This window comes from Microchirus variegatus, assembly GCF_963457635.1.
Source record: "Microchirus variegatus genome assembly, chromosome: 8".
NCBI lineage: Eukaryota > Metazoa > Chordata > Actinopteri > Pleuronectiformes > Soleidae > Microchirus > Microchirus variegatus.
This window is the reverse complement of record NC_139809.1, coordinates 6,029,289-6,050,493: the sequence shown is the minus strand read 5'-3', so window position 1 is coordinate 6,050,493 and position 21,205 is coordinate 6,029,289. Positions and strand designations below refer to the sequence as shown.

At 39.3% G+C, this 21,205-nt stretch overlaps 1 protein-coding gene across 1 annotated transcript; it reads left to right on the top strand.

Moving 5' to 3' along the window:
* Window positions 1-1,087: 1,087 nt before the first annotated feature.
* appl2 (adaptor protein, phosphotyrosine interaction, PH domain and leucine zipper containing 2) lies at window positions 1,088-20,290 on the top strand. The gene is made up of 21 exons (XM_083894441.1): window positions 1,088-1,191; window positions 4,214-4,312; window positions 4,818-4,877; window positions 6,550-6,621; window positions 7,519-7,606; window positions 8,077-8,118; window positions 8,210-8,268; window positions 8,816-8,962; window positions 9,606-9,688; window positions 9,766-9,918; window positions 12,679-12,867; window positions 12,956-12,998; window positions 13,165-13,221; window positions 13,380-13,474; window positions 14,895-15,050; window positions 15,224-15,276; window positions 15,454-15,628; window positions 17,507-17,543; window positions 17,665-17,823; window positions 17,910-17,957; window positions 18,851-20,290. Exons 1-21 carry the CDS (start codon window positions 1,135-1,137, stop codon window positions 18,980-18,982), a joined length of 2,004 nt encoding a protein of 667 aa, XP_083750567.1. The 5' UTR covers window positions 1,088-1,134; the 3' UTR covers window positions 18,983-20,290.
* Window positions 20,291-21,205: the final 915 nt, after the last annotated feature.

The following is a 21,205-nucleotide window of genomic DNA, read 5'->3' as shown; positions in this document are numbered from 1 at the left end:
ACATTTAAATCAGAATTCCAATTAGATTGATAATATTCAGTTATGTCCATTTTTGAGCCTGCTCTGTGTCAAAGAAAAAAAAAAAACACAAAAACAAAACAATTAAATACTTGAAATCGTTGTAGACATAATGTGCCGCTGTGTAAACAAAACAATGACTTCATCGGTTGACAAAAATGTTTCCTTAAGCTGGAATGAATCATGTAATAATGCTTGAATACTCAAATTAGCAGCTTTCCTCAGATTAACAAATGTAGTTAACAATAAACTATAAAGAATAGACATTACAAGTCATTCTTAAATGTCATATCTTTGCATGTAAATCTGCATAATTTTCTTCTCAGAATATTATGATTCTCTCTAGTTGCAATAGATTACATTGTTCTAACATGTTTACAATTGTGTTATTACTCATTTATTTCTTATCATATAGTTTATATAAAATATGTCATTGTAAAAGGCCAATTAACATCCACTGTTATTCGTTAAAATGATAGTCTTGTAGTTTAACAAAAAAAAACAAAAACAAAAAAAAAAGTAACGTTTTCTGTGCAAAACTTTGATAAACATACGTGACGATGTCATTTTGTAGGCTGTTGTCACTCCCTCTGTGGAAAAGGATAACTGCGTGCAATGCTCCGTTTTGGCCGCATGGAGTCGCTGTTGACACATGATTAGAACAGATCAATCTTTTCTCCACAGTCACATATATCCATTTTATCGTGGCAGTTTTAATAGTTTCTCATTATGTATGTCGCTCTCTCTTTATATAACGTTCATAAATATTACACACACACATGCACAGTTTTAGGACAGCAGGCAAAACAAGACAATACAGAATATATGCACACTAAAAGAAAGTTAAAATCAGAATAATAATAATAATAACAATAATAATAATAATAATAATAATAATAATAATAATAATAATAAAAAGTGATCTAGGTATTTATACGCATTCATAGTTATAATTACGTTGTTGATCTTTCTGGATGAGGTCACTCTGGGACGGCCTCCAACTCCGACGTGTTCCTGTTTCTGCGCGCAAGGGTTTGTGGGAAACGTAGTCCACAAGTCCTGACAATTCATACCCTCCCGTTCCCTTTCTCTTCTCTTCTCCTAAACGCTAACAAGATGCCGGCCGTACACCACAAACTGCTGCTGGAGGAAGCTCTGCAGGACAGTCCTCAGGTAGGCCCCGTGACGGTTTAACACGTTTACGCTAGGAAGGAGAGCCGAAGCGAGCTTTAGCCGACTATAGCCCAGGCTGTGTGTTGTTCCTGTGCTAGGCTGCTGCTGCTGCTGCTGCTGCTTCCCACTGGTCGATGACAGTTCCCAGTAAACACAATGTTGTGGGAATGTAATCCTCTTTAAGTAAAGGCTTCCTTCTCCTGCTGCTACTGCTGTAAACAGTGTTAATACAGCATGGCAGCATAATAATAAGCGTTTTGTTGTTTTTGGACTGGGTGTTTCTTATAGTTTATAGATGCATAGCTCGTCACAGTCTATCTGTGTGTCTGTCAGACGAGATGCTACACACCCCAGACTCATATGGAAGGTGTCATAATCATCTTATAATCCTATATAAATGCAGCTACAACACACATGAATCATTGTATTGTACACACAGTGTTGTGCCAATGCCTAATACCACATTTGTGTGTTTTCCATATCTTTATCACAGTCGTACTGATGCTAACTATGGCTTCAATGCAGTATTTTCAGCAGAGATTGCCTATACTACTTATAAATATGTTTGTGTACATGTATAATTGCTAATTTAAAGCTGGAAAATAAGCATTTTATTTGTATTTTGGGCAAGGGCCTTGCTTTATGGAGGGCGCTACCATGTTCCTACAGTGAGCTTAAAAGACAAACGTTTTTCACATTCTGAGGTTATTGAAAGTCTAGCTTAGTTCTTTAACACACTTAGGAAAGGGAAGTGAGTGGACAGGTCCAATCTGCAGTCTCACCATTAGATGTCACTAATTCTAACGCACTGACACTTTAAGCCAGGGGAGTCAAACTCGTTTTATGTTCGGGGGCCACATACAACACAAGTTGATCTCACGTGGGCCACACCAGTCAAATAATAGCATAATAACCTATTAACAACAACATTTTTCCCTTTGTTTTACATCAGGGGTCTCAAACTGGCAGCCACATGCGGCCCCCAATCGATTACATGCGGTCCCCCACTTAATATCATGTTATAATGAAAACATGGTCTTTTAGTGTTTAGCTGAGGCTCAGCTGGTTTGCCAGCAATGTTTTTTATAACAGTAATAATAAGACATATGGTGATAATTATCCCATTATTAAATGTAAATTTATACAACATTCAATTACATACATAAATACGCTTGTTAGGGGCCGAGCCACGAATCGCAGCGGCCGAAACGGCTCCTGGTACGAATTTTAATAACATTTGTCCACACTATTATTTATGTAATTTAAAATAAATGTCTGTTTTTGATATTAATACATTAATTTTGCATCATAAATAGTATTATTAAGTATACATGTGATATCATGATGCAATATTGTGAACAGTTGTTGCGTATTGGCCCCCAGGTCATTTGAGTTTGAGACCCCTGTTTTACATTAAGTGAAGTAACTTTTTACACAACATATTACAAAACAAGCTGAACTTTCTTGAGGAAAAAAAAAGTGTAGTGAACACAAATAAGCAAGGAACATTGAGCAGCCCTCAGGCCCCTACGAGACCAATTCCTTTCCTCTTGGTCATGAGCTGCTCATTTACCATTCAGCCATAATAACCAGCCATTTCAAAAACTGCAGTGTAACAAATCACCACAACATTACTCTTGGCTGTTTTGCTTTTTTTCTTACACTGCTGACATGACCATTTTAGATCAAATATTGTCCTGACCTGTACACATCATATTCTACAGATTTGTCTCTGACGGATCTGATTCTGTGCATCTAAATGAAAATGAGAATAATTACCATTCCCTCTGACATCGCAAAGCATATCACGATTTCAGTAAAAATAAATGCAGTTGAAGTCAGTGTTGTGTGTCTCTTTTTGAACAGCTTTTATATGGTATTTTGGGTTTTTGGATCATATCTGAGTAGGGTTAGGGTTACCTTTTATTTTGACTAAAATACGAAAAGTTTGTAGTTCCTTTTCAGCTCATTTCCTGTATCAAATCAAATATTATAGGGCCAGGATCTATCTGGGTGTGGCTCATAGGAGAGGATTCAGACTTCCCAGGAATAGGGCAATTGCCTGCAACAACAGGGCAATGGTAGCTGTCATTTCCACAAGGAGCAGCTCGTGCTTTATTACTTGTAGGCTATACATGCAGTGTGTAATGTGTTTACTCGCCCTCACATGGGTGGAGTTTCAGTGCATGGGAAAGGGGAATACAGGACGACCTTTGCTATATGCATATCTAATGTAGCATGTGTCCTGTGACGTTTGGGTGCATCGCTCTTTCCTAAACATCCTCTGATAAGTGCAGTGGAAAGAGCCTGTAATTTAAAGTGCACAGTTGTTTTGTTTTTTTGACCGATCTGACAGTCTTCAAAATGTTTTTACTGATTTTTTTTCCAATGTACTGCTTAAGTGCATACCAGGCTGGAGCCTCGTATTCTTATCCTTTCCTCATTTCCCTTTCAGTGTACAGTGAGTGTGGCGGAGGTCGGCTGGATTAAAGTGTAAACTTTAACCAGTGCAGTGGGTGTGTCACTCTCCACCTTATCTAGGCCTGCCTTGCTGCACCTGTTTATGGAAAGAGAGTCTTGCTCACAGACCGGATTTTCATAATTTGCATAGTCTGCCTGCAGTAAAATCATTCTGCCTCTAAAATCACTGCTACTGACCTCATTTCTCTACCCAGTCTTAACAATATCATACTTTTATGTGTTACAGGTTACTGCCAAACTCGGTCTAAACTGTTTACTAAAATTCCTTCATGTTTAACAGGTCTAGCAGAGTGAGTAACAGGAACACTTTCCTGTTGCTGGCTGAATTGTCTATAGATACTATTGATTAGGTCAAAAGATTTCAATACATAAATACAATTAAATGTCATAACACACTGAAACCTGTCGGATAAGTCCCACATTTCCCACAAGAAGGTGTTTGTTTTTCTAATTTAATCCACTTGTACATTTATCCAACTGTCATCTCTCTGAACATAATAAATAGCTGTAATCTTTTTTCATCGCACTCTCGTTTTAACAGACGCGCTCCTTGCTCAGCGTGTTTGAAGAAGACGCGGGAATGCTCACAGACTACACAAACCAGCTGCTCCAATCGATGCAGCGAGTCTTTGGAGCTCAGGTACTAAAACAAAACACAAACACGTTGTGACGTCGTATGTATTTAGCCGTGTGCAAATTTGAACAGGAGCCATTTCATCTACCTGGTTGCAATTGGTTGTTAGGTAGAATATTTGGATCACTGAACTATACATGACTGTTTCCAGTTTTCACTGAGCCGAAAATATCAACTTCTCTTCTGGAAAATGTGACAGGGAAATGGTTATTTGACACTTTGTTTGCAATTTCACTAATGCTAAATGAGGAATAAAAAAGCTGTGAGCTGAGGAAGTGCAGTGAATAAAACTCAACCTCACAGAACCTCATTTCTGAACACATTTTACTGAGAAAGTGGACATTTATGACTTATCACCCTGTGTTTATATTTTTTAAATAATGTTAATGTGAACCCTAAATCATCTGTTGTGAATCTGTGAAAATTTTGAAATTTCCTTAATGATATACTTACACAGAGAACAAGACATCAAGTTGTAATTCAGCCGGCTCACTTTGCATTTTCCCTACAGAGTGAGATGGGTTTGGCCACAGAGCAGCTCTCACGGCAACTCCTGGACTATGAGAAGAAGGTAAGTAGACATACATAGTGATGAATGAGGAATAACTTCATGACGCTGCTGAAGGGATGAAAAAGACAGTCGTCAGTGACATTTTAAATATCAATCTCCGTGAAATACACAAGAATATACTGTCAAATTATTCTCGTGAGAGACAGATAGGTAAATGTCAGTGTAATTCCGTTCAATAAAAAATAACTGTCAGTGAGGTTCACCAGTTACATCTATGTTTGCATAAGCAAACAAGACATGAAAGCCTCATATAGACCGTTGCTAGGACAAACCAATTGCTATTATCAATTTCTGTTGATCTTTTTTGCATGGCATCTGCATCCACACCTGTGTGCATGAGAGCGACGTCCGACACAGGAATCAAACCGAAAAAGGCCGAGCTGTAGATCAGTTAAAAAGACGTAAAAATCCAGAAAAACATTCACTACTCACAAAAAGTTAGGGATATTTGACAAGAATATCCCTATGAAAAGTTCATGCTACATTGATATTCTACCATGAAAGCAGGGCATTTAAGTAGAAGGATGCAAAGGTAATTTCTTTATCTCAATCAAGAGCAATCAACAGTGTCGGCAATACCACAAGAAAACATCTCAATGTCTCAATAACTTGATACATTTTTAAGTGTTGTCTTGGTCTCATGATGTCAAAATTTAAACATCAGGATGAAGACGACTGTTTGAATACAAATTGTCATTAAACCAATACCTTTAGGGAAGGGGTCTCAAACTCAAAATGAGCTGGGGGCCAGTGAACTTCTAATCTGGTCAGGAGGGGGCCCAGGGGGTGCTCAAGTATAAAATATAGAAACACGAGACCCAATAGACTTAAAACAAGTGACAAAAGTCCAACACTTTGGGATAAATGAACTGTCTAGTAATTAAAAGTTCAAAAGAAGTTTGTTTGTGTAAAAGTTAAAATGATATCTCGATAACCCAAAACATTATGGATGATATTGCACACCATAGTAAAGTAAAACCACAGAAATCAAATCAATCAAATTTCTTTTTAATTTTAATATAAGTGAAGGGCCACAGAACATCCACTGGGGGGCCGGATTTGGCCCACAGGCCGCGAGTTTGAGACTCCTGCTTTAGGGGTTCAGTAGCAATTGAACCACGACATCAGACAGTTGTTGTGTTGTGATTTTTGCAGTTAATCACCTTGTTAGAGAGCAGCATGTTATTCAATAAGTACTGAAACATTGAACAATTGGACATGTGCATTCAAAAGTTGAGAGAATGTTAACATCTCCAACATCTAGCATGAAAATTTGCCTAGATATAGGTTAGTTTTGCAGGTTGTCAAACATGTAGCCTTGTTTTATGCAAAAAAGCTATAAATGAAAAGAGTTTACATGCCGATTCAACGAAATAGATCAATTACATTATGATGAAGCCACATGTGGATCAGTTGACTGCTGGAACACATCCATGTTTGCAAAGTGTTAGGTAGGAGAAAATAATTGATGCACTAGTGGTTTTAAACAATGCTTGAACCGTAGCATGGGGTTTATTAACATTGGTGGACTTGTTTTTTCCGTGACAGTGACGGGTCCGTAATCTTGGCAGAACAGGTTGCTTTTTGAACTTTGCAGCTCCCAGTATGTGGCAGCTCTATGCTACCGTGTTGTTATTAAACTTAGTTTTTCCTCTTTTCTTCTTCTGTCTAGAATTTTGCCCTTGGAAGAGGTGACGAGGAGGTAATCACCACGCTGCAGAGCTTTGCCAAAACTGTAGGGGAGGTGAGGCTTGTGTTTTTGAAGTTATCCCGTTTGTGTTTGTGTGCGTGTGCGTGTGTGTGTGAAGGCGAAGGATGATCAGCGACTGCACAGTCGGTATTTGGCACTTATTCGTGTTACAAAAGAGATTGCGCCTACGCCTCCGATGAACACGGGTGAAATTAGCTAAATGAAAACACCCGTTATTTCCTGTGAGAGAGAAGCGATTGTGCACTAATGCTAAAAAGGGAGGATATCATGCCTCTCACGCCTGATGGATGGATGGTGAGGCAGCATGAGGCGGACGGATGGATAGATGAAGGTGGGCAGTGCGTGCTTAGGTATATAGACATAACAAATGGGCTTGTCACTTACAGCCATGGGGGTCCGCAGTGCTGTCTGCTCAACGCTCAACACGATTCATCACACACACCCAGTGTGCTCAGAGGACACAGGTTGATTGTTTAGTTTGACCTTTGCCTCCTCGTGTTAAAAGGAGAGCTAATTTCGCGATACAATTAAGTCCTAACTGCTGCACCTAATCCTGCACTCGCACGGCAATTCAGACGGTTGGAAGTATAGCTTGTTGCTAAGCCTGTTGATGAATTAGACCAGGATTTGCTTGTGTGTGGGAAACATTTTGGTCCCGTTTCCAATATCAGAGCAAACAGAAGGTTTTATTATTCCCAGCGCAACACATACGGTTCCACAACTCTGGCTTCATGCGAGCGAAGGGGAGGCATTGTTTGCTGCCATGCCCCCATTTTCTTGCTGAAAGTTAGTTTCCATTGTGCGGCAAGTCACTATAAATATTAGAATTAATCATAATCCCTCAAGATGTTTGGCGAGGGAACATCTTCTGTGTGTGTGTCCTTGTGCAGCACTTGGTATTTTTTGCACAATCTGTCTCGTCTCGTCCAGCTGAACTCGCTCCACTCGGAGCTCGCCAACCAGATGGCTGACAGCATGGTCTTCCCCTTGATCCAGTTTCGAGAGAAGGACCTCACAGGTAGCATCGCACAAACACACACACACACACACTCAAACACACATGTAGCTATTCATAGGAGTCTTCATTTGAACAGTTTAACAATTCATATCCTAATTCTAACTTAAAACAGAACCTCAGAAATTAGGTTCTGCCTCATGGAGACCAGGCTTTGGTCCTGATGAGGACTACTCGTGCATCAAACTCATTATCATAACATTTTTCTGATTTATTTTTTTAATTATGGACATAATGTATTTATAAATTCGATCTGGGTTTGAAGTTATTCGTCTGAGAAGAAAACAAATGTCACTATCAAGCCATATTTGTAATTCCTCATTTAACCATCTGAAATATTGTGGATCAATTTGTAAAACAACAGAAATGCAGTTGTTTCGACATTATTAAAAAAAAAAAAAGAAGAAGCCATAATTACATTTGAAACACATGAATCGGTTGTAGATATTCTAACAACTCTATGACTTCTGCAGAGATAAGCACCCTGAAGGAAATATTTGGCATCGCCACTGATGGTAAGTGTGTAATTTTAGCCGTTTTTTTTCGGAAACGGTAACCATCTGTAGTTACTGTCTGATCATGTCCTCTGTCTCTCCTCTCCTGCAGAGCATGAAGCAGCTATGGTCAAGTACAGCCGTTTGCCCAAGAAGAAAGAGAATGAGAAGGTAGTGCAAGTGTGACATGCTCTCTCATCTTCACTAATGGACCTTTTCTCCTTTGCAAGAAGCCATGCGAAATACTTAAAAATGCAGCACTGCCTTGAGAATTTGTGTTATATTTAACCAGAAAAATCCCATTGAGATTAAGAACCTCTTTTTCAAGGGAGTTCTGGCCAAGATGGGCAGCTGCAAACAGGAAACACTAGACACAGTTACAAAAAAAAGCAGAGAACGAATAAAAGAATCCAGATTAAATTTGCACGCACATTATGAAAAACAAGTGCATATGGTTCGGATTTGAAAGCAGAGTAATAGAATTCAATATTGCTCTACTGTCAGGCCTCACTGTTGTAGTAAGACATTAAAAAACACTTTGCACTAGAATGCAATGATACGTTTCCTCTGCCATGTCTCCATGTGTCACCTCGGGCAATAAAGATAATGTGTCTGTGTTGGGTGAGAACAGGACTGTTTTAGAACATGCGTGTGTGTGTGTGTGTGTGTGTGTGTGTGTACACAACTTAAAGTCTTCTGCTCTCTCCTGTGTGGACAGCTGAAGGCAGACATGGTGAAGGAGGTGGCTTACACCAGAAGGAAGCAGCACCAGGCTTCACTGCAGTATTACTGCGCCCTCAACGCCCTACAGTATCGCAAAAGAGTCGCTATGCTTGAACCCATGTTAGGCTACACACAAGCACAGGTACTGGGCACCACACGTCATTATTAGTCCTGGAACAGATATAGTGAATGTTCAATTTTTAAAGTTTCATTTTGTAAAACAAAACAATTTATTTTTTGCACCCATTTCATATAGATTTTAGAGCTGCAACTAACGATTATTTTCTCGATTAATCGTTTGGTCCAGAAAACGTTGATCAGTGTTTGTCAAACCTGGAAATGACGACGTTCTCGAATGTCTTGTTTTGTCCACAAACCAAAAGTATTCAGTTTGAATGATTTCTTTGTTATGTGGAGCAAAGAAACGAAGAAAACATTCACATTTAATAGGCTAAAACAATCAGAAATCTTGTCTTAATAATGAAAAAAGCTTCAACCGATTATCTGACAACTGATTATCAAAATAGTTGCAGATTAATCGATAAATTGTTTCAGCTCTAATAGATTTGTTGACAGAATAATGATGACACATTACTTTTGTGTCATTCCGTCATTTAAATAGTTACAACTTCTTAAATGAGAGGATTTAATGCTCGTCTTTTTCAGGCCTCCAGATATAACACATTTTATTTGCAGCCCTCGGTGTGACTATTATGATTCTTGAAGTGTACATTACATGTAACACGCAGCTGTACAAATGTCATTTGCTGTCTCCAAACTCTCAGATCAGCTTCTTTAAGAAAGGCATCGAGCTGGTGTCTAAGAAGATGGACAACTTTCTTTCCTCCGTGTCCAAAATGACACAAAGGTAACAGACTTGTTTGCATCCGTTTTACATCGTGGTTCATCAGATGTTAATGTGACGCTTGAAATGTGTCACTTTAGTATCCAGACTCAGCTGGACACTGAGGCAGAGGCCATGCGTGTGACCCAGAGGGAGCTTCTGTCTGTGGAGGACACCGTCTACATGCCGGATAAGGACACAGAGTCGTTCAATCGCACACTTATCCAGAAGGCAGGCTACCTCAACATCAGGAAGTAAGATTAATTGCACTTATTACTTCCTAATCTAAAATCCTTTTCCATATAATGTTCCTAAATAGTCTGTACATCAAGGAGTGTCTTTGAAGCAAGTTTTGGCTCCTTTTACTTAGTTTCAGATTCAGTCTGGTGCAACAGACGGTGCAAACGGCAGTAGATTGTTTTTGCTTCTCCTGCTATATTTTTCTGCAATATCCATGAACAATGAGTAAACAATAAGTCTGTCACGGCAGACAAGGTGTGTGTCAGATATGGTGTGTTGACAGTGTGCACCGTCAGCTTATTGCACAGCGGATATATGAGCAGGGGAAACTTCCTTAATGGCTGCAGGGGGTAGAACCGCAAGCACAGCCCCGCGATGTGATTTAGTGAAATGTCAGCGCTGTCACACTCTGTCTCTCGCTCATTCACATCCAAAGTCTTTGACAAATGTCGGTGACACTGGAGAAAAAGGTTTCCACAGAATGCCACTCTGTTTAATGACACTCGCTGCCGGCAGCCGCAGACAAGTGTCAAATGGAGCCGAGTCCAGAGAACGTTTGCTGATTTGAATTATCTGGCAATATTAATGTTTTCCGACTAACTCGCGACAGCACGAGCCGCGCACCTCGGTATTTATCAGAGGAGAAAAATAGGAAAAAATTTTCCCTATAGACGGGATGACAGTATAACGGGACAGCTTATAGATGAGCACATTTGTTCTGAAATCAAAATGAAGTGTGGCTATGTGCAATTTATTATAAACATTTATTTATACAAGATGCCATAGCGCAAACAAATTTATAACTGACGCGCGCTATTTTTGCGAGGGTTGCTCGAAACTTCATATGACAAATAAAGACGGCACGGAGGACAACGCAAACATTTGCATTGAGAAATAATTTTTTGGTAATGTTACATATTTAAGTGCAAAATAAGGAGAAAAGGAGGGTTATTAAGTGTGATCCTTTTTCGGTCACATAAAATGTATTTATTTAAATTTAAATTTAATTTAATTTAAGTAAGTGTACACTACCATTCAAAAGTTTGGGGTCACCTATACAATTTGTGTTTTCCATTAAAACTCACACTTTTATTCATCAAAAAGAGTTGCAAAATTATTAGAAAATATAGTCAAGGCATTGACTAGATGAGAAATAATGATTTTTATTCAAAATAATAATAGTGCCCTTTCGTCAAATAACCAGGAAAACTGTTTTCCGCTGTGCTAACATCATTGCACAAGGGTTTTCTAATCATACAATAGCCTATAGCCTAATAGAGATGGTTGCTGGAAATGGGCCTCTATACACCGATGTACATATTCCATTTAAAAACAGACAGCTAGAATAGACGTTTTCCACATTAACAATGTATAGAGTGTATTTCTGGTTCATTTAATGTTATATTCATTGAAAAAAAAGTGTTTTTCCTTCAAAAAAAATGACATTTCTAAGTGACCCCAAACTTTTGAACGGTAGTGTAAATAAATTCCCAAACAGACTTTCTGTGCTCCAACTGAATGTGATATATCTGGTCCTAGTTTCAATCACAATTGGAGAATTTCCTGGAAAATCACATGTTTAATTTCACATTCTCCTCATTCCTTAAAGGCCCTCTATTATCACTGAGGCACAGGCTTGCCAGACAAAAAATAAATATTTGAAATTATTTCTAGTGTTTGTTAAATCTTTTGAAAATTAGATCACTGTAGACATTTAGATGAAACCCGATGAAAAGTAGGAGACGAGACGAGACGAGAGGAAAGAGATTTTAAAAAAGGGGCGACATCGTAAAAACCCACAGGAGGTTTGCTTTAAAAATGAATGTTCTTCTTCAAGAAAGAAACCGAATTAATTCACCATGATATCATTTGAAGAAAAGGGATGGTCAACACGAGGAGTATTCTTCTTCATCAGCTTGTAAGAGGGAGAAGGACTCGATTATACTTTTTGCCCATCATAATTTTTTCCTAAACTCATTCACACGCCAGATGTGCGAGGAAAATAATGTCACATAAAGCCTTAAACCCACAACACTAATCTCATTAGGAAAATATCCTATTCTAAAAGGCTGTTTATTATCTTACGTGTGCTCCATTTTAAAAACAATCCAATTTATTAATGAATTGTATGTATATGTATATGTATATATATATATATATATATATATACACACACATATATATATATATATATACATACATACATATATATATATATATATACACACACACATCTATGTATATATATAAATATATATATGTATGTATATACTGTACATATACACACACACATATACATACGTATACATATATATACATACATACGTATACATATATATATATATATACATACGTATACATATATACATAATATATAATATAATATATACATACATACACGTACACGTATATATATATATATATATATATATATATATACACATACACGTATATATATATATATATATATATATATATATATACACACACATACACGTATATATATATATATATATATAAATACATGGTTAACATGGTTAGGATGGTTAATATTAAACATTGGTAATAATATTATATTATCATAGTATCATGTCCCCTTTAACCATACTAGTGTTCTATGTTATAAGTGAACTGTCATTTTAAATGTTAACAGTTTATCCTTTTTGTGATTTCTTCGTTTTCAGTTTGGTTAAACATGAAAAATCAATAAAAACCCGCTGCACCTTTGACTCTTACCCATTTACTCTGCCTCTTTCCTTCTCTCTGTGCTGCAGTAAAACAGGCCTGGTGACCACAGCCTGGGATCGACTGTACTTCTTCACCCAGGGAGGGAACCTCATGTGCCAGCCACGTGGAGCCGTGGCAGGAGGGATGGTGCTGGACCTGGACAACAGCTCCGTCATGGCTGTGGAGTGCGAGGACAGGCGCTACTGTTTCCAGATCACCTCCCCTTCAGGCAAAACGTACGTCCACGTTCCTCCACACATCCAGCAGAGCCAGATTAGTGGTTGTAATTGACTTAATCCTCCTTGTTCTCATTGGCACCTCCAGGTCAATGATTCTGCAAGCTGAGAGCAAAAAAGAATATGAAGAAGTAAGTGTTTAGATATCGTCGTGGAGGACACATTTTGTATAAATTACATGTTAGGTTTTGTGCTTGGACACATCACAGCTGGTCTTGGTGAAGTGATTTCAGTTCTGCTTGGGTCTGACGTTTAGAGGAAGCCCTAACGTGGTTGTCTTGTGTTTCTCTCTCTCAGTGGATTTGCACAGTGAACAACATTTCCAGACAGATTTACTTGACTGACAATCCAGAGGTAAATGTTTCCTTCCCACAGACAACATCAACAACCATGGGACTCTAAATCCCGAAATCCAAAACATTTCATTGATCTTTTCCAGTTGTTGTGACATACAATACGGTATAAATGACAGAGATGGCGATACAGAGATAATTAGTGTGTCTGGTTGTCAGGCTGTGGCCATTCGACTGAACCAAAGTGCCATCCAGGCAGTGACTCCCATAACCAGCTTTGAGAAGAGGCAAGAAGGCTCCCCCAACCCTGACAGGTCAGACTCTGATGCACTGCATCTTCTCTCATGTTTTATCATGACATTCTACTTAGCTTGGTGTTGTCTTAGTGAGTCATTTCCCTGTTCAACGAAAGTTTTTAATTAAATCTCTGCGACTCCGTGAACAAGATATGTATTTGTCTCTTTGATGACAAGGTGCCTGTTTGCTCCAGGAAACTGTGATCGCTGACGATTTAATAGAAAAGACAAATTGTGTTCTGGCTCTTTGAAACATCTTAGTTTTGCAGAGTTAATCACGACAACCACTCCCAGCGACTCCTGAAAGAGAGAGAATCGTGTTTTAGGAGACTTGGTCATTGGTTGGTCACACATTAACATATGCTTTATTTTATATTGTACACCGTTTATACTGCTGCATGTCTACTATCACTCCTATAATATATAAGAAATTATACCATTTGAGATGCTATTTTGACATGGTGGTCACACTTTATAATAAGTACACACTATTAGCATTAGTTAAGCATTAATACATATTGAATTCATCATTTATAATGCATGAATACTCATTAGTATTAGTAGTCCCTTATAAGTCGATCAACAAGCTTGTTTGTTGGAGGTGGATGCTGATTGGCTGCTTGAGTAGAGCAGCTATTTGGAAAAAAAATTGTAAAACATTTATAACCGTGTCTATAAACTACATACTAATGAGTATTCATGCGTTATATAAATGTTGAATTCAATATTTATTCATGCTTAACTAATGCTTCATAGTGTGTACTTAGTGTTCATATTGGTCATATTGAAAGTGAAACTGAGGAAGCAAAATGGAACTCAGCCATCATCTATTTGATTATTTAAACATGTGATTTTACTCCGTTTTACCTTTCAAAATGGCTGCTGTGCACAGATATTTTGGATTTTAAGGCACCAGCACCTACATACCACAAACTGAGTTTTCAGGTCGCCTACCATGGACTTTTTAGATGTGCTTCTGACACACTGTAGGTCCTTAAGCTTTTGGAATAGTGGGAATAGTCCCGATACCTTTGATATATTTGGGCTCTGTGCACATTAAAGCAGACATTTAGGATGTTATGGTTTGTCTTATATCTGCCCCCCCCAGTAATAGTAATAGGCCAGGGGGGTTGTGTCAGAATAAAGGTCTTTAGACAGCCTTTACCTGAAAGGTTTAATATGCTGTAAACTTGTCGGGAGCAGCTGTGTGATGATTTGAAAAAAAGTGTACGCAAACGCATACTGTACCGAATATAAACAAGACTCAAATCTCAATGTTTTGTTTTCTCGAAACACGTCGCGTTTGTTCACAAACAAGTTTTGCGCAAAACAAATCAGGACCAGATGGTGGTGACTCACCAATGTCGAGAAGATTCCGTCTCTGAAGATAATTCATCAACACGATATTTCAGTCCAGCTCATTTTCTTTCTCCATCAGAGCAAAACCAGGAGGTGTATATGAAACCAGCAGTGGCACCAAGAAGAGCGGCGCTGTTCCTGGACCAGAGGACCTGATCGCTCCCGGCACACCCATTCAGTTTGATATCATGCTGCCAGCCTCGGAGTTTCAAGACCAGAACAGAGGTGGAGGGAGGTGAGGGGGTCACTAGTTTGAATTTTTATGTGGGGAAAAAAACAGACTAATGTCCTGTAATTTGCTCTTGTCGTGCTTTGTATGTCATTTCCAGTACGTTGCATTCTTCTTAATGGCTTTAATTATGAGTCGTTCTGTCTATTCTTTCTGATATTTGTGCTCCTTTTCTGCAGAAGAACAAATCCATTTGGAGAAACTGGTGATGACTGTTCAACAGAAAATGATGGTAATCATTTTCGCTCTCATTCATTCGACTCTTTTCTCTGTTCCACATAATACTGTAGCTCTCTGCAAAACCCTATTTTGGATTTGATGTTTTAGTATCTGGCCTCACTCCTCGTCACAAGTCTTTGTTTCCCCGTCCTTGTGCATGCATGAGCGTAACCTTTGTATGTTTCCACAGACTCCCTCCTGCAGCAAGTTTTTGCAGTGCGCTTCCTGGGCTCCATGGCAGTTCGCTGTGGCGACAACCGAGAGGTGATCTATGAGGCCATGAGGCAGGTGCTGGCTGCCCGAGCCATTCACAACATCTTCAGGACCACAGAGTCACACCTTATGGTCACCAGCAGCAGCCTTAGGTATGTATGCCCATCTTTCATGATGCGTTGGACCTTAGGTGTACAATCATGGCAGGCATTCATAAACCAGCAATGTTTAACACCACGGCCACTTCACTAGGTTCTAATTGTTCAGTCAGAAACTTCTGATCTACTGGGATCTTCTACACACATCTTTTGGCTCATATCACTCCTACCTCTTTATTAGGTGTTGTGCACCCAATACAGTAGCTGGTGACTGTAATCTGCAAATATTCAATTGTTTGTTTTATCTCTGGTGAAGGCGGTCAGGCCCTGCTACAGTTACTGCAGACGCAAAAAAAAAAGCGACAAAACCTTTTCTAGTCATGTCGCTAAAGCTCAAAAACAAGCCGCTGGATGTAAAAAAGAGATTTGAACTGAGCTTCTGTAGTGACTGTCAGAGACGCACGCTGCCGTGGCAAAGACATGTCTTCTCCTGCTGTCACTTTGTGACACACAGACATACACAGAGGCTGTCTGACAAGTCAGGACTATAAAGATTGGGAGTCTTTACATGGGTGCTTCCTGGCATTTCCAGTCAAGGAGTTGGACAGAGACATCAGACTTCTCCTACTCTTAACTCATTGGGTGCCAATGACATCTATAAATGTAACCGTTCAATGACGTCTGATGAAAGAAGGTCGTCTACTCTTTCTTTTGGTAGTTTCGGTGTTTACATAGTCGTAGAACACACTGTTTTTTTGGGTCTTGGAAAATCTCATTTAGAGAGAAAATCTCTCTCTCTAAATGCTGTAAAAACGCCTTGGCCGTTCTGCACTGAAAATGGCTAGCAGCCAATGAGTAAAGGTGATGTGCGAAGACACTAATACGCAACACTCGGTAAGTTTACATGCATAGTTTAAAGGCGCCATATGTAAGAATGTGGCCAAAAACGGTTGCTACACTCAAATTCAAAATACCGAGGTCTTTTAGGTTTCGTTTTCTCCGCCCATTGTAGCTCAGACGTAACTGGCAACCCGTGGTTGCACGGCAGCTGAGACTCTACTGACTGCAATGATCGGTAGACGGCGGTAGGTGTCGCCACATGCCAAAACATGATTTCAAAACACATACAAACAAATGATTTGTGGTCCGCAAAATATTTTTTTAATGGGAATATTTTGGCTGTACTGTTGTTGTTGGTAAGTTCAGTTTGTTATATGAATATTATTCCTGAGTCTCTGTGACATATTAGGAGGATTTTATAGCGAGTTGCTTTAGATTTCATAGAACTAAGGCCGTAGTGCGGTGTACGTCTGACTCCGCCTCCGTAGGTGGCGCTGTATCTCTCTATAAGCTAGCGTGTATTGATATTGATATATTCAGTTTCCTGTCGATCTTTATGTTAAAGAAAAACAAACCGCGATCGTAGCTCTCCCTTGGTAAACATGTTTAAGAGACATTTAAAATACATTTTTCTGTACAGCTGAATTGTAGTATTCACAGCAAAGAATATATATATATATATTCAAGTTCAATGGTCCTGTACACAAGAAATGTTTTTGTGAGAGCCTGACCTACAAAATTCCTCTCATCTGTCATACCTTCTGAAGGTGACTCGCTGCTCTTAATAAGTTATCGATTGTGAAAACTAGAGTGAGGAAGGTCCTCGGAACAGAAACTTTTCTGAAGCATCTTTAAAGCATTAACATCGGCAACTCCAGTTATTCAACTAAACTATGATGAATTCACGTTAGTAATGTGTGCGACGTTAAAAGAGTACGGTTCGTCCCCGAGTACCAAATATGCACACTCAGTCGGACGCGAAGGACAAGTTCCACCGTTTGAGTTTGTCCCAGAAAACTATCGAGAAACAAGAGCAAAGATACATAAAATCAGATATTATCAGATAAATGTTCCTCTTTGTCTCTAAAACAGGTTGATCGACCCACAGACTCAAGTTACAAGAATAAGTGTGAGTATCACAAAACGAACCAATCGGGATGAAGAAGATTTCTTTTACGAGAATTGTCGTCACGTTCACTGAAATTCACCATTATTCAAACGCGTCAATCTCCCCTCACTTCACCGCACAGTTCCAGGCCGAAGAGGTTTGTCAGTTTGCGGCTCACCAAGAGAACGGGAGGCTGATGGGATTCGTGGTGGAGAGCAGAGACTGGAGCGACGGCGACGAGGAGGAGGGAGAGCCTTCGTTCAGCGCCTTCGTATTCGAGAGCAACACTGAGGGCGAAAAGGTCGACACACGTAAAACATCACACAACACACACCACGTTTTGAAAAAATGTATACTGACGGTCATCGTGTTTGTCTTTGTTCACAGATATGTTACACCATAAGTTTGGCAAAGGACATTACTGAAGCCAAGAAGGTAACGCCCTCATATGGTCACATTTAAAGTCATAAACATAAACAGGGTGTCTGCAGCAAGTCAAATTTAAGACCTTTTTAATGCCACCTTGAATGAAATTCAAGACCGAAAACACTATAAATACAGGCGATAGATGGAGGATCCTGCTGTATTACAAGCATATAGCGTGTGCGTCATTCAATGAGACTCATTCAAGTTTACTTTTTGTCTGTTTCTTGGACATAAAGTGATTCTCAGTGCTCTCTGGTTCAATAGCTAGAATAGCTCTCTACATCTCAAAGAGAAAAGAAAAAAAAATTACATTTAATTAATTAAAAAATGTAAGACCTTTTAGTAATGTATACGAGACATGATATAAGACAAGCATATACCATTTTTGATGAATTTAACACATTTTAAGATACATGAATTTTAGACTTTTTAAGGATGCACAGACACCCTGTATAAACATAAATATAAACATAAGGGAAACAAATCAGCAATAAAATACCTATTTTATAATGTTCCCACTGAAAATCAAGACAATTTCATGTGGATCAAACAATTAAATCATATGTGCCATATTTGTAACGACCTTAATCCTCATCTATGCTATACTATATTGGTGTAAGAAAAGTGGTTTTCAGTGTGTTTTTCTAGGTTTTATAGTTCTCAGTTGTTTATTGTGAGGCAAATCACCCAGATGAAACAAAATATATTTGTAAATTGAAGGCGCAAATGAAGATAGTTAGGACTACAACCACTAGAGGGCACTGTGGTCAACACTAAAACCTCCACCCAAACTTATAGTGAAGGTGACAAAGGAGGTCAAACATTATTATCACAGGCTGAGGATCTTAAATACACAATGTAAATTCAGACTCAACCATTTACTTTTTTTTTCCTCACCTCAGGATCCTGAGGCTCTGGCTCAGCTGATGAAGAACATGCCGTTTACCAACGATGGGAAGTTCCTGCTGTTGGAGCCCGAGACGGGCGACATAAGCAACGGAGCAGGACAAGAGGACCTGGAGTCTGAAGCCTAGCACGAGAGACTAGAGAGCGACAGGCTGGTTTTAACCCTGGAGAGAGAAAGCTTTCCCTGGGTGAAGGTTTCAACACGACCACTAAACTCTTAACTCTGGTACTGCAACAATAACACGTCCACTAACCCAGTGTTACTAGATCTCCAGTGATAATAATAATAGGTTGATAATGAAGGAGATGTTAAACAGGGCGAGTAACCTGGAACTAAAATCATATCCCTTACATCTGCTTTTCCACATTTTAACAGCATTGGTACAAAGGGACGACATTTTTGTTAACCACAAGGTAGTGAAATCATTTGCTTCAGTCTAGCTTTGCATTTATTTTAAATTTGATATAGTTTAAAGACTGTGTGGAGAGTTTATTACCTTTTATTAGTACGGAAAAATTATTGCACTCTCAATGTTTATGTCTGTTTAAATAACATTTAATGGCTACAGAATGTACCAAATGAAACGTTTGACTGGCCTTTTCCTATTAAAGGGGACATATTATGCAAAGTCACCTTTTTATTCATTTAAATCCTCTGCACTCTGGAGGTCCTATCAGTCGGCAAAGTGTGAAAAAAAGATGACTCACTCACTGTTTTTGTGGTCCTCCTCAGTCTAAGTACAGGAGATAAAACGCATGATGTTGCGCTCACTGGGACGCCACAATGCGCTAAATTCCTGGAATTGTTGTCTCGCGGAGCTCCGCTTTGTCCGTAAAACATGCGAGAGTGCTGGCGAGGGCAACGGTATCTGGAAACCGGAAGTCCGTGAAAAGTTCTATTATTGGCTCGACAGTGTAGCACAGAGTTCTACACAAACTTCCAGCCTCAGAGGATTTATCTGTCCAGAGCTGTTTCGGCAGGGTGATTGAACTGTTGTGGTGCTTCATCCTTATGGTATTTTGACCAAAGCATGTCACAGACGTGTTCATTAGGACACCAGGGAACTAGTTTAACTTGGAGAAATAGGGTGTAATATGTCCCCTTTAAAGATCTGGCTAAAGTTTTGTCACGTTGATTTTATCTGCCGAGCAGTGACTGCTGCATTGCTTGTTATTCTGTGAGCATATTGTGTGTCTTGAAGCTGTGGAAACAATAGGCATTAGTGAGTCTACTCTGACTCGGTATACCGACTATCTAAGCTTACCACTAAATCTGAATTAATGTCAAGTTTGACCGACCTCTTCTCTACTTGTACAAATCCAGTCTTAGCATACTACGATCCGCATGCCATGTCTTCGAGCAGCCCCAACATTTTTTTTTGTACAGTATAAAAACTACTTTGCACTCAATTTCTTGAAAGCCTGTGTAAATATGTTCTGTCTAATTGTCTGTATGATGTTAAATCACTCGATTGCATTAAAATCTTTCAGAGACAAACGTCGTACGACTGATTAAATTGTTTTTCCTCTCCTTCTCTTCGGAGAGGATTATCATTTCTTTCACTGAGCTGCGATACTTCAAAGAAACCTCCAGATGGTTACAGTAACACACGTAGGCAGACTGGGCAGATTCATGTGAATACTAATCGGAACAGAAAAGCACACGGAAAGTAATTGATCTGTGAAACGCATCCTTCCCTCCAGAACGCAGCGCGGCTTCGTGTCTTTAATTTCAATTTCAAGACATCTGAGGCGGCGGAAACGCTTTCTCGATAGACGGTAAAATGCCATAAGGCTCTGTATGAATGAAGTCAACAGGAAAGTTACTTCATTTTTCCTGGCATCTGCTTTACCCGCTACTTTACATCAGAGCTCTTTAGTACAATGTGGAAACTTAGTTATAATTAGAGGTGATGATGTTGAGCTGCTCATGAATCATGGTGTAACCCAGTCCTTCTCAAATAGTGTGGGGGGGCGTGGGGCGCGTGACCCCAGGGAACATGCCGTTTTTGCCGTACCAGAAAAAGTGTAATTGCACATCCACATCCACAAATTGATGCACTTTAGTTACAGACTAAAAAAAAACGTTAATTACAAAACTTGCGAAACGACAAGATATGCGCCAAAGCCAAGATGGCCGACTTCCTGTTGATTTGAGGTTATGGTGTCAAGAGGATTTTGTGTTCGCCTTGGGCCGGACAATGTTCCCAACGAACACCGTGACTAAATTTCCGCCCGCTCCATAGGCGTCCGACCTGCGGGGGCACTACTGAGCCATTTTGAATTTTTTCGCCAGTTCTGATGTGTGTAGCACTTTTTTCGTCCGTTTTTGAAGTTCAAAATCGAGGTCC